Here is a 14777-nt window from a genome sequence, read left to right on the forward strand (position 1 = left end):
ATCCTTGCACAAGAAACCACATTCCCTGCTAATGGCAGCTCCTGTCAACACCGCCCCGGACAAGGAGTCAATTCAGGAGCGTGGGAGATCTCGCCCGTCGGGATCCCGCCTGCCACGGAGGTTATGTCCGTGTTGTGGTTTGGGAGCAGAAGCTCGTCCACGTGGGAGGGAGCAAGATTAGGGTGGATTCTGGGGAACCAAGAGGCGGAGCAGCTGCGAGGAAAACAATCGTAAGAGAGAACAGTACGGGTTTAATTATTCACTACGGAAGGCCTCCCAGGTCGTGTAAGAACACACGGCTTTCTGACAGCGTGACGCGACGCTAAAAAAAAAAAAAAGTCAGACGTGAGCACATTTCCTGGTCAGGGAAGGAGTTTTGTGCCTTGATCTCGATCTCGGCCACGGGGGGCTGGCCAGACACACAGGATAAAACTGCACAGAATTACACACACACACACACACACACACACACACACACACACAACCTCACACCCCATCTCACACACCCCAAAGAACTTCCATGAAAAGTGGGCACGGTACACACACACACACACACACACACACACACCTCACACCCCATCTCACACACCCCAAAGAGCTTCCATGAAAAGTGGGTACGGTACACACACACACACACACACACACACACAACCTCACACCCCATCTCACACACCCCAAAGAGCTTCCATGAAAAGTGGGTACGGTACACACACACACACACACACACACACACACACACAACCTCACACCCCATCTCACACACCCCAAAGAGCTTCCATGAAAAGTGGGCACGGTACACACACACACACACACACACACACACACACACAACCTCACACCCCATCTCACACACCCCAAAGAGCTTCCATGAAAAGTGGGCACGGTACACACACACACACACACACACACACACCTCACACCCCATCTCACACACCCCAAAGAGCTTCCATGAAAAGTGGGCACGGTACACACACACACACACACACACACACACACACACCTCACACCCCATCTCACACACCCCAAAGAGCTTCCATGAAAAGTGGGCACGGTACACACACACACACACACACACACACACCTCACACCCCATCTCACACACCCCAAAGAGCTTCCATGAAAAGTGGGCACGGTACACACACACACACACACACACACACACCTCACACCCCATCTCACACACCCCAAAGAGCTTCCATGAAAAGTGGGCACGGTACACACACACACACACACACACACACACACACCTCACACCCCATCTCACACACCCCAAAGAGCTTCCATGAAAAGTGGGCACGGTACACACACACACACACACACACACACACAACCTCACACCCCATCTCACACACCCCAAAGAGCTTCCATGAAAAGTGGGCACGGTACACACACACACACACACACACACACACACACACACACACACAACCTCACACCCCATCTCACACACCCCAAAGAGCTTCCATGAAAAGTGGGCACGGTACACACACACACACACACACACACACACAACCTCACACCCCATCTCACACACCCCAAAGAGCTTCCATGAAAAGTGGGCACGGTACACACACACACACACACACACACACACACACACACCTCACACCCCATCTCACACACCCCAAAGAGCTTCCATGAAAAGTGGGCACGGTGATCGGGGCTATGCTCCCCTCACAGGATATGGAACCCATTCCAACATCCTGGTTTGTTTTCTAAAAAAAATAGAAGATAAAAAGCTTTTTATTTTATACTGGAGCATACCCAATTAACAATGCTGTGATGGTTCCAAGTGGACAGCAGGGGGACTCAGCCATACGCACACCCATCCCTTCTCCCCCAAACTCCCCTCCCATCCCGGCTGCCACGTGACACTGAGCAGAGTGCCCTGTGCTGGACAGCAGGCCCTTGCTGGTTCTCCATGGTAAACACAGCCATAGGTATAGCCGACCTCCTGGTCTGGATAGCGTGTGACAGCTAAAGAAGATGTCACAGGAAGGAAAGCTTTGTGATTGATACACCAGACTAGGTGAGGGTTTCGGAATCCCCTGCGCATCCACTGTCATTCCCAAACATTTCTTTTTAACAGGACCACTGTCTGTGCTCACGGCAAGAAATCCAGCGTGGCTGCCGACCATTCCTGCTGTAACTGAGCCTGAGTTTCCCAATCCAGGAAATCAGTTTAGCCAAGATGCTACCCCACCCCACCCCACCCCAACCCCGCCGCCCCAAGCCCTTTGAAAAATGCCCTTCGTGGACTTCCGTGGTGGTCCAGCGGATAAGACACCACACTCCCAAAGCAGGGGTGCCCAGGTTCGCTCCCTGGCCGGGGGACCATATCCCACGTGCCACAGCTAAGACTTGGCGCTGCCCAATAAACACACATTTTAAAAATGAATAAAGAAAAATGCCCTTTCTGAGATGTTTCACCAACACAAGCAGGGCGTTCTTCCCAGCTATGTGAATTCATGGAGAACTAGTCAAACAATTCCAGACAGTTTTCCCAGAGAGGGTTTATCCAGGAGCACAGGACAAGAGCATCTGATCACTTACTGCTCACTGACTTTCCTTAGTCTATCTAGCCCTCCAAGGTGTCGTGGCCTCCCCACGAACTGGGCCGTCTGCTTCCAGCTGGCTTCTGAGGTCACGGTCCCTCCGCCCAACAGCGGGGAGGCTGGGGGGTGGAAGGGAGCGTCCCACCATCTGAGACGCCCTGCCCCCCCCCCTTTTTTTTTGCTAAATCAGGCAGGAGCACACCTGTGCCTACCTGCGCTAAGAGATGAAACGTCATCACAACCATCCCTGGAGGACGGTGAGCCAGCAAATCGGTCCCAGAGGTCACTCCCCCTGGGGCTCAGCTCACAGGCAAAAGGAAATGAAAGGAAAAAAAATGTGTGTTGGTAAGAAAACAGAAGAGCTCATCCACTAGAGTGGACGCGGGACCCGATGCAAACGCCCGACTGTGAGGCCAGGGCTCTAAGACAGCTTTCAGGGTGCTGGCTCTGTTGGTCAAGAACCCGCCTGCCAATGCAGGAGACCCGGGTTCGATCCCTGGGTCGGGAAAATCCCCCTGGAGAAGGGAGTGGCAACTCACTGCAGTATTCTGGCCTGGAGAATCCCCATGGACAGAGGAGCCTGGGGGGCTACAGTCCATGGGGTCGCAGAGAGTCGGACACGACAGGGCGAGTGACACATTCAGGCTGGGGACAGGTCCGGCCACCCTGACGCATTCTGGAAGGTTCCGAGGGGGTGGGGCCTGCAATAAGAAAGGCTGAGAGGCTTGCGGGAGCGGCTACTTTGCTTTGTGCTTTGCGTGTGGGTTCCTTCAACGCCATGCAGAAAGGCCTTCCTCAGCTGGAAGAGCGCGTACAGACAGTTCACAGACACCGGGGGTGCCTGTCTGTGATGGGGGCTGGTGAGACACGGGTCCGTAAGCAGTGAAAAGGGAAACCGCAGTTTCCCCGAGTGGAACCTCAGGATGAAGAGACAGCAGGCTAGTCTGCACTGCATGCTAACAGCAGGCAGCCTCTCGCTTTTGCTCGGGACACCTTATGATATAAAGTTACTGGAAACTGTGACACCTCCGGAGGCTTTAGGACTTCTTCAAGCCTATTCTGAGTTTCTTAGCATCTCGGGCAGTGCAGTTTGCCTGATTTTAATGTTAAAAGATTCTAGCAGGAATCTTTTAACAGGAAAGAAAAAGGTCTTGGCAAAAGGTGATTTCAAAACAAATGTGATTTAAAAAGAAAAAGTCGGCAGTATACCAATGGCTGATTCATGTTGAGGTTTGACAGAGAACAACGAAATTCTGTCAAGCAATTATCCTTCAATAAAAAAATAAATGAAAGTCAGCAAAGCTCCAAACACACACACACACACACACACACACACACACACCCTTGTTCCCACACCTGAGTTAGCCCAACATCCTAAATATGGATGACCTGGCTCTCCCTTCATACCCTTGGAGCCCACAGGAAGTTATCCTTCAAACGTGAGCATCTTCTTCATTAAAGAAAGGCGAAGAGAGCTCGTCTTACGCTACCTGGCCCTGCTCCGTCCCCAGAGGCAGTGGCGCTCTATTTTTAAGCACCAGATGACTCACCGGGGCTCCCCATGCCCACCAGGCAAGCACCCAGAGTGTCCCCAGGGTGCTGCAGACACCAGGTGACGTCACGCCCGCAACCCACCCATCTGTGCCCCCCCGCCCCGGGGAGGGGGGCCCGCCCAACGCCCTAGCATCTTTCAGGAGAGACTGGCTTCAGTGCCCCCAACAGATCCAATTGCCAGAGCTGTGTGCCAAGGGGCCGGTGGGGCCTCCACCAACTTTCCATTGCTGGCTGATATGCATTTTACAGCTGGGGGGGGGAGGGGCGGTGGCTGCCCCTGGTCTGGGGTTTCTCACCTCCTCTGCTGCCCTGCAAAAAACAAACAAACAAAAAAAAAAAACCCACCATGGGCAGCTTCTTAAATCAGCCCAGCGGAGTGCCCCAGAGGGAGGAAGAGAGAGACAGAGAAGCTGAGAGACAGAGAGAGAGAGAAATGGGAGAGAGATGAAATTGAGAAGGAGGGACAGGAGACAGGAAAGGGAAGAGACAAAGACAGAGTGGATGGAAGGAGGAAGAGGAGAACTGGGCAGACAAGGAGAGGAGATGAACGGCAGGACAGACGGAGGATGCCATCCATTCACTCGGGCCCACATCAGGCTTCTTGGGGACCCTTCCCTCACTGCTGACTACACACGGCCAAGAGGTTACAGAAGAAAAGGGGAAGTTTCAAGGCCACTCTGGCTGCGCCGTTTGGTCTTATGATGCCTCAAGCCTGATCCTGAACTCCGTGCTTCCTCCCTTGAAAAAAAGAGGGTAGTGATGGTAGTTGCTAAGTCATGTCTGACTCTTTGGGACCCCACGGACTGCAGCACACCTGGCTCCCCTGTCCTTCACTGGCCAAACACGCAGGTATTTTTGTCTCTCCACAACCCCACAACAGTAAGAAAAAGGCAAAAGACGGACAGGCTGGCACAAGGCCCTAAGCAACAAAGAGTGGTCAAGAAGTCACAGGCTGCCCTGAGCCCCGGGGGCTGGATGAACCGCCCTTGTGTGGTTGGGACATTCTAACCACTCGGGGGGCGGACTCCAGAAACCTACCCAGGCGCCCGGGGACCGGGACACTTTACCTATTCAGTTGTGTAGGAGAGGTCAGGTACAAAGGTGGAGGTGGAAAGTTAGTGTTGCATTAAAAAAAAAAAAAAAAAAAGCCAAGTTTCAAATGCACACAGGAAAAGGAGCCGGATGCAACGAAACGTGTAGTCTGCTGTCATCTACCTCCAATGCCGTTCACTGCCCCCCAAAACTCCATGGGCCACCCAGATGTTCAAACGCACACAGGAAAAGAACTGCGATGTAAGGAGACTCCCCCCAGAACGCCATGGGACACCCCAGAATTCTAAAGTCCAAGCGGGAGCGTCCTGCCGCTGGGCAGGGGAAGGGGAGGCTGACCGAGGTGAGGTCGGCAGGTGTCTCCACGGAAGCTGCCTGTGCGCCCAAGAGTCCCGGCCCGGGTAGGGGGCGGGGGTGGGGAGGGCCGGCGCGAGCCCCCCAGTGTGAAGTGATGCCCGGCAGGCTTTGTGACGTCGGGGTGGGGGGCGGCCAGACGAGGAGATGGTTGCTGTGGAAGACCGCGCGGTGCGGGGGGCGGGGGTGGCGGATCTCAATAAAGAGACTTAAGATCCGAGAGAGAGTGCCCGCAGGTGGGGAGACGAGATCTCAGGGGCTGGGGCTGGGGGGGAAGCCTTCTAAATCTAGGAGCGCTGGGGAGGGGTGGGGGCCAACAGTCCAGAGAAAGGGATGGTTGCCGGAGGGTGGGCGGGGGGTACCGGCCGGGAAATCGCAGTAAAGAGACTGAAAGATCCGGAGAGGTTTTCAGGTGGGCTGGCTCTTAAGGACCGGGGCGGGGTGGGGGGAGAGAGGGGGAGGTCTTCTAAATCAAGGAGCGCTCGGGAAGTGGGGGGCAGTCCAGACCAAGGGGAAGGTTGCTGGGGACTCTGGGGGTGCGGAGAGATGTAAATAAAGAGAGTCTGGACGATCGGGAGAGAGGGAAGGCTCTCCAGGACCAGGGGAGTCGCGGGAGAAGCCCTCCAAGTGTAGGGGCGCTCGGGGACCCCCGCGTAGGCAGGCGGGGAGGGACGGCGCAAGCAGGGCGCGCCCCGGGAGCCGGCGCTGGGGAGGCGGGCGCACGCGACCCCTTTGTGTGCGGGCCCGAGTCCCCTCCGGGGGCGGCGGCGGCGCACGGAACTCACCCACGGTGGCCCGCATGTGGAAATCTTCCGGCCGGTAGGCGAGCAGCTCGGGCTCGGGCGCGTCCGCGGTGGGCTCCGCGGGTCGTTCTCGGGGGCCGGCGGCGTCCGCCTCGGCCAGCGCGCGCGCCTCCATGTGGGGCGCGCAGAGGTCCCGGGGGGGCGCGGGGCGCGGGGAGGGGCCCGCGCGGGGCCGGGCTCCTGCGGACGCAGCCTCGGAGGGCGGCGCGGAGGCGGCGGCATCAGCCGGGCCCCGCCATGCGCGTCCCGGGGGGCGGCCGAGCTCGCCGGGGACAAAGGCGCGGCGCGGCGCTCAGTGCAGGGACGGCTGGAGAGAGCAGCCCGCGGCCTGCGGAGGCGCGGCTCGGGTGCGCGGCGGCGGCGGCGAGGCGGGATCCCGGAGGCCACGGGCGCCGGGCTGCGCGTGCATTCCTCGGGGCCCGCGTGCGCCGCCCCTAACGCAGACCGCTGCGAGCGCGCTGCTCCGAGGGAGGGAAGAGCCGGCGGAAGCGGGCTGGGCGGGGCCGCGAGCGCGCTCCCTGCGCCCGCCCCGGGCGCCGGCCCCGACCCTGCGCGCGCGGCTCGGGCGTGGGCCCGCCTCCGCTGGCCACGCCCCTTCCTACTCCAAGTTCGGCCACGCCCCGCCTCAGCTGGTACCGCCCCCGCTGGCGGCGCCTCTTAGCCACGCCCCTTCGTGCGCTACGTTCGACTACGCCCCGCCTCCGCTTGTCCCTCCTTCGCTGGCCACGCCCCCACTGGTCCCCTCCTCCGCTGACAACGCCCTTCTAAGCCCCGCCCCCTGTGCGCTCGGTTACGGCCCGTCTCTGCGAGCCCCGTCTCCGACGGCCACGCCTCTGCTGGCAACGCCTCCTCTAAGCCCCGCCCCTTCTTACTGTACGCTGGGCTATGGCCCGCCTCCTCTAGCCCCGCCTCCACTGGCCACACCTCCGCGAAGCCACGCCTCTGCTAAGCCACGACCCCTCAGCGTCCGGCTACCGACCTTCACCGCCCACCCTCCGCGTCGCCGACCCAGTGCGCGCGGCTCGGGCGTGGCCCCGCCTCCGCTAGCCACGCCCCTTCCTACTCTACGTTCGACTATGGTCCGCCTCCGCCCCGCCCCACCACAGCTGGCCACGCCTCTGCTAGCCCCGCCCGCTAAGCCCCGCCTCCCTCTGCTATCGGTCTCCGCCCGTCTCTGCTAGCCACGCCTCTGTTAGCCACGCCCCTTCCTACTCTACGTTCGGTTATGGCCCGCCTCCGCCCCGCCCCACCTCGGCTAGCCCCGCCTTCGCTAGCCCCTGTCCCCTCTCTGCGCTCGCCTATGGCCCGTCTCCGCCACGCCTCCGCTAAGCCACGCCTCCGCCGAGCTCCGTCCCCTCTGCGCTCTGCTATGCTCCGCCTCCGCCACGCCACGCCTCCGCTAGGCCCCGCCTCCTCTGCGCCTCCACTACTCCCCGCTTCCGGCAAGTCTCCGCTAAGCCCCGCCTCCGCCATGCCCTTCTTCCTCCACGCCCCTGCCTCTGCGCTCTGCTAAGCCCCGCCTCCGCCGCTGCTCGCCTCCGCTACGCCCCGCCTCCGCTACGCCCCGCCTCCGCCCCGCCCACAGGCTGGGTACCACTCCCCCATCCCCTGCCCGCGCGACCCCTGCCCGCCAGGCCTCCCTGTCCATCACCAACTCCCGGAGTTTACTCAAACTCATGTCCATCAAGTCGGTGATGCCATCGGACCATCTCATCCTCTGTCGTCCCTTCTTCTCCCGCCTTCAATCTTTCCCAGCATCAGGCTCTTTTCAAGTGAGTCAGCTCTTCGAATCAGGTGGCCAAAGGATTGGAGTTTCAGCCTCAACATCAGTCCTTCCAATGAACACCCAGGACTGATCTCCTTTAGGACGGGCTGGTTGGATCTCCTTGCAGTCCAAGGGACTCTCAGGAGTCTTCTCCAGCACAACTCCAAAGCATCAATTGTTTGTTGCTCAGCCCTTTTTCATCGTCCAGCTCCCACATCTGTACATGACTACTGAAAACACCATAGCTTTGACTGTACGGACCTTTCCAGACAAAGTAATGTCCCTGCTTTTGGCTACAAGTCTAGGTTTTGTCATTGCTTTTCTTTCAAGGAGCAAGTGAGTCCAAGTGCTCATAGGGGGAGGTGCGCACTCAGCCTCCACATCCCGGGGCACCCCAAGGGTGAAGTCCCTGCCAAGCTCCTCTGGGAGACTGGGCGTGAGAGGTGTCACCGACCCAGGAGCCTAAGGGTGTGGTTCAAAGTTTAAAAAATAACTTTTTCTAAGAGCTTCCCTGGTTGGTCCCTTGGCATTCCCTTATAGCTCAGTTGGTAAAGAATCTGTCTGCATTGCAGGAGACATGGGTTTGATTCCTGCATGGAAAAGATCCCCTGGAGAAGGGAATGGCAACCCACTCCAGTATTCTTGCCTGGAAAAGCCCATGGACAGAGGAGCCTGGCGGCAAAGAGTCCATGGGCTGGCAAAGAGTCGGCCACGACTGAATGACTGGTGGCTCAGATGGTGAAGAATCCACCTGCAAGCTGGGAAACTACGGTTCGATCCCTGGGTTGGGAAGATCCCCTGGAAAAGGGAATGACAGCCCACTGTGGTATTCTTGCCTGGAGAATTCCATGGACACAGGAGCCTAGTGGGCTATAGTCCATGGGCTCTCAAAGAGTTGGACACGACTGAGCGACTATCACTTTACACTGAAAAATAAAATTGGAGTTGACCGGGTGCTCAGCTGACTGCACGATGCCCATTAATCCACAGCAGTAATCAGGCGATTACTGATTACTGATCTGGCGAGTAATCAGCGGGACCGGGTGACTTCCAGCCCAGCCTTGTTGGACAAAAGTGATGTTATAAAGATGTGCACAGTGCAGAAGGCGTGGAGCTGCACGGGGACCTCCCTTGAGGGTGTCTTGACAGCTTCAGATAAATGTCTTTTTTTTTTTTTTTAATTTATTAGGCTGCTCCAGGTCCTAGTTGCAGCATGTGGGATCTAGTTTCATGACCAGGGATCAAGCCCTGGTCCCCTGCATTGGGAGCACAGAGTCTTGACCACTGGACCACCAGGGAAATCCCTGATAAATCTTTAATTATTTCAAAAGAACTATTTTTAAAAATACTAAGTGGCAGATGATAGAACAAGCCAATGGAGTGCATGGGAGCTGATGGGCCGCTGGTTTAAACACACCAGGGAAGATTTGGGAAAGAAATGCAAGATGATCAGATACGTTCAAATTTCAGACACACAAGAATACTTTTTGTTTTCTTTTTCCCTAGTGGAAGTGTGTCTCAGGCCACCTATGATTATAGCTATACCACTTATTCCAACCAGGCACTGCTTCTCTGGTTGTTGGGCAGTCGCCCAGTCGTGTCTGACTCTTTGCCACCCCATGGACTGCAGTACACCAGGCCTCCCTGTCCATCACCAACTCCCAGAGTTTATTTACTCAGACTCATGTCCATTGAGTCGCTGAAGCCATCCAACCATCTCATCCCCTGTCGTTCCCTTCTCCTCCCGCCTTCAATCTCTCCCAGCATCAGGGTCTTTTCAGATGAGTCAGCTCTTTGAGTCAGGTAGCCAAAGTACTGGAGTTTCAGCTTCAGCATCAGTCCTTCCAATGAACATTCAGGACTGATTTCCTTTAGGATGGACTGGTTGGATCTCCTTGGGACTCTCAGGAGTCTTCTCCAGCTGCAGCTCGGCTGGCCCAACTAGAAACGCCTCGAATGAACCTTTCTGAGCCGTCCCCGCCCGCCCCCACCCCCACGACCCCCGCAACCAGGCTCACCAGGCCACACTTTCGCGGCCCACAATCTGAGCACCGTGCCAGCCTATAGTTTGGCGGATTTCCAGCCCTTCCGCCCTTGGAAGGGTGTGTCCGGCCCCTGCGTCCGGGGGGTCGGGGTGGGGACCGCCTACCGCAGCGGGTAAGAACTTCAGAAAGGAGGCGTGGGCCCGCTGGGAGGGGGTGGCAGGAAATCAGAACAAACCCTGGGTGTGGCTTTGCAGCCAGCCTCACCCCAGCCTGCTGTGGCCCTGTGGGTGGCTTTCAGCCCCGGGCGCGTGACGCCTGCTCTCGGCAGGTTGCCAGGCAGTGGGCTGGAATGCGAAGAACGCGCTCCGGGACTGGGGAGGTGGGGAGGGCCGCTCGCCCCAGGGCTGGTTCAGACAAAGGCCAGTGCCCTGAGCTCGGGCCACCCGCCAGGTTCTATCCCGCAGAGGGGTCGCCTGGGGGTCTGACGGGCTGATGAAGATCGATGGTCAAGGCTGGGGCTTTACACCCAGGGAAAGGCACGCCTTCCCCTTCTGAGTCCAAGCTCTCTCTGCTTAACTGCTGCGGCTGCTGCGTCGCCTCAGTCTTGTCCGACTCTGTGCGACCCCATAGACGGCAGCCCGCCAGGCTCCTCTGTCCCTGGGATTCTCCAGGCAAGAACACTGGAGTGGGTTGCCATTTCCTTCTCCGGCTCAACGGCCGGACAGGCCAGTGAATCTGAGCGAGGAGGTGTTGAGGCAAGAAGAGACTTTAAATCGGGGAGCCGGGACACTGAGAGGAGAGCAGGCTAGCGCCTCCAAATAAGCATCTTACTGGCATCTGGATGCTAGGTTCTTTTGTAGATCCGAGAGAAATAAACAATCAGGAACTTAAGTCAAAATGAAGCCTAGAGAGGGAAAACTGAAAGGGCCTTCAGTCTTGCAAAAATGTCTCCAAGGGAGGGGTGTGTTAATCTCATCTACTGAGAGTCCCTTGGACTGCAAGGCGATCCAACCAGTCCATCCTGAAGAAATTAGTCCTGAATATTCACTGGAAGGACTGATGCTGAAGGTGAAAGGCCAATACTTTGTCCACCTGATGCAATCAACTGACTCATTGGAAAAGACCCTGATGCTGGGAAAGATTGAAGGCAGGAGGAGAAGGGGCCGACAGAGGATGAGATGGTTGGATGGCATCACCGACTCAATGGACCTGAGTTTGAGCAAGCTCAGGGAGTTGGTGATGGACAGGGAGGCCTGGCGTGCTGCAGTCCATGGGGTCACAAAGAGTCAGACACAACTGAGCGACTGAACTGAATTGAACTGAATCTCATCTATTCACAGGTGGGCAGAGACAAACCATGTCTCCCTGAGCTGAACAAAGGCACTTTAGTTTTCAGTCCAGCACAGGGGCAGGGTCCTCCAGGCAAGCCACTGAGTATGATTATAATAATTAAAGCAAGTCAGACAAACAAGTTTCCAACATGGAGTCAGAGTTGGCTTTCTCCCTGCAACAGTGATATCCCAGGAGGAAAACTGTTAACAGAGACACTTTGAGACTTCAAGTCTGGGTTGCCGGGTGGATCTGATCCTTGCTCTCTAGTCCAGGGGAGTGATCTTGTACCTACCTGTTGCTATAAATATCCTGGGCGGGTCTCACCACACCTTGAAAACAAAGCAGTTAACATCTACAAGGTTCATAAAAATTCTTCAGCAACCACAGCATATTTCTTGAAAGGCAAAAGAGAGAGGGAGGGGGAAAAAAGTCTTTTAAGCAAGGCATTATATAGTCATAACCGCCTTTGTGATAAGCTTGAGGTTGTGATGGGGGACAGAGAGTTCTGTAATCAAGAAGGAATGACAACCACCTCTACCGAGGATGAGGTGTCAATTCAACGCCATAACAGGTGTAGGCAGAGAGGAGAGACACAAAGGGTGGTCCGGGAGTGCAGCTGGACACTTCTTTTAGGATTGCCTGCATGCTAAGTGGCTCAGTCTTGTCCGACACTTGGCAGCCCCATGAACTGCAGCCCTGAGACGGACTGAGCTTCCCTGATGGCCCAGATGAGAAAGAATCTCTGCAGTGACCTGGGTTCGATCCCTGCCTTGGGAAGATCCCCTGGAGGAGGGAATGGCAAGCCACTCCAATGTTCTTGCCTGGAGAATCCCCATGGACAGAGGAGCCTGGTGGGCCATAGTCCATGGGATTGAAAAGAGTTGGACGCGACTGAAGCAGATTGGCATGGACTGCAGCCCACCAGGCTCCTCTGTCCATGGGATTGTCCAGGCAAGAATACTGGAGTGGGTTGCCATTCCCTCCTCCAGGGCATCTTCCCAAGGCAGGGATCGAACTCAGGTCTCTGCAGGCAGATTCTTAACCATCTGAGCCATCAGGGAAGCCCATGAAGTATTATAGTCATCCACATCTTCTAACAGACTCTGATCTTCATTATGTAACGACATGGCCCACCCGCCCGAAAAGTAGGAAAATATCCAAAAAGTTTTATCTGGATTAGAAAATACCTTTACAGTAAATTTTCTATTGTGCAGATTTTCTGATCCTGAGAACACAGGTTTTGGAATACACAGGATTTCACAGGAGACACAGATGGAAAGGCTTGGAAACCTGCTTTTTTATATTTTTAAATAGTGATGGATTAGATTAGAGTTATCTCGAGGTCTTGCTCAGAAGCTATGGTTCTGTAGTTTATCTTAACTTCCAGGAGGGACAGCAAGAACGTTTGTTAATCCTTATCTGAGAAAAATTGTTGTCATTGGTAATCAGTACTTATGGGTACAAAGAGGAAAGTTGAAAACTCCTGAAGAACATGAGGAAGATGTGACTGAGTAGACACAGTCCCCCAGACCTTGGAGGAAGGCATCTGTGGCTAGAATTCTCCCTTCACGTGTGATTCAGGCCGACACCTCAGAGCACCACAGTAACACTCCCTCGGAGGTTTGGAGGTTAAATGAAAATGAAGAGTCAGTTGCTCAGTCGTGTCCAACTCTTGCAGACCCCGCGTCCTGTAGCCCGCCAGGTTCCTCTGCCCATGGGATTCTCCAGGCAAGAAGCCTGGAGTGGGTTGCCATTTTCTCTTCTCCAGGGGATCTTCCTCACCAGGGATCAAACCCGGGTCTCCCGCATTGCAGGCAGATTCTTCACCAGTTGAGTCACCGGGCAAGTCCATGAAATGAAACTATTTCCTGCTGTATCGGTGAGCAAGAAATGTCACAGCCATGAGTGATTCCTGGCCTCCAAATGTGAATGAGGGCTCCCGAAATGGGACATGATGCCTTCAACTGAAGGAATGCTGTCCCCACCCCACCTCCGCCCGCCTCAAGGTGATTGCTGATGAGCTGGGGGAGGATGGGATGCAAGAAGCAGTCATCTGCCATCTCTGCCACTCCTTAAGGTGAACTAGGGGCTTCCTGGGTGGCGCTACTGGTAAAGAACCTGCCTGCCAATGCAGGAGATGTCAGAGACTCTGGTTCCACCCCTGGGTTGGGAAGGTCCCCTGGAGCAGGAAATGGCAACTCACTCTCAGTGGGAATTTGCCGTGTAACACAGGGGGCTCAGCGCGGTGCTCTCCGACAGCCTAGAGGGGTCTGACTGGATGGGAGGTGGGAGGGAGGTTCAAGAGTGACTTAGCCAGGGGAACAAGGAACAGTATTTGGCCCCAGGTAACCAAGGTGCTTTAACTGTGGTGTTAGAGAAGACTCTTGAGAGTCCCTTGGACTGCAAGGAGATCCAACCAGTCCATCCTAAAGGAGATCAGTCCTGAATTATTCGTTGGAAGGACTGACGCTGAAGCTGAAACTCCAATCCTTTGGCCATCTGATACAAAGAGCTGACTCCTTGGAAAAGACACTGATGCTGGGAAAGATTGGAGGCAGGAGGAGAAGGGGACGACAGAGGATGAGATGGCTGGATGGCATCACCGACTCCATGGAGATGAGTCTGAATAAACTTTGGGAGTTGGTGATGGACAGGGAGGCATGGCGTGCTGAGGTCCATGGGGTCCTGAAGAGTCAGCCACGACTGAGTGACTGAACTGAGCTGAGGTGCGTGTGAAAGGAACGAATTCAGTGAGCCCAGAAGCTTGCATCCTCCCATTCATAGAATGCTAGATTCCTTAACCTGATACCTGATCTTCTATGTTGGGACTATCTGCTCTCTTTGTAGCAAACTTGCATATAGTCTGACTTCCCTTCCCATGAGTCCCCTCTGTGGCTAAGCCAGTCAAGAGTCTACCTGCGATGCAGGAGACCCGGGTTCAATCCCTGGGTTGGGCAGATCCCCTGGAGGAGGAAATGGCAACGCACTCCACTATTCTTGCCTGGAGGATCCCATGGACAGAGGAGTCTGGTGGGTTACAGTTCTTGGGGTCGCAAAGAGTCGGACACGCCTGAGCTCTAACACTTTCCCCTCCCGCCTCCTTAGAGCAGTTTTCTCAGAGCTACTGAGATGCTGTCTCCCGGCCTCCAAGCCCTAAACATGCCCACCAAATAAAATAACTCTCTACTTTCAGGTTGTGACTAAGTTTTAGTCAACAGTTTGAACCAGAGAAAGCGAAGTGACATTTATCTTGAAGGACACATGTGAAAGATGACGCTCTACAATGCGGAAAATTAAGTTTGGTCGAGAGGTGGCAGCTAGCTTTGCTCATGATAAAGCCACGATTTTGAAAACCGGCTTGGGATTAGAGAGGAAAGAA

At 55.6% G+C, this 14777-nt stretch overlaps 1 protein-coding gene across 1 annotated transcript in view; it reads right to left on the reverse strand.

Moving 5' to 3' along the window:
- The window catches only part of PRKX (protein kinase cAMP-dependent X-linked catalytic subunit), a 62946-nt gene extending 56151 nt beyond the window's left edge, over positions 1-6795 (reverse strand). Inside the window, exon 1 of the mRNA XM_065914888.1 lies at positions 6299-6795. Within this exon, the coding sequence (XP_065770960.1) occupies positions 6299-6431 (133 nt within the window). The 5' untranslated portion in view covers positions 6432-6795. The remainder of the gene's footprint in view (positions 1-6298) is intronic.
- Positions 6796-14777: the final 7982 nt, after the last annotated feature.

The sequence above is a fragment of the Muntiacus reevesi genome, chromosome X (assembly GCF_963930625.1).
Source record: "Muntiacus reevesi chromosome X, mMunRee1.1, whole genome shotgun sequence".
Lineage (NCBI taxonomy): Eukaryota > Metazoa > Chordata > Mammalia > Artiodactyla > Cervidae > Muntiacus > Muntiacus reevesi.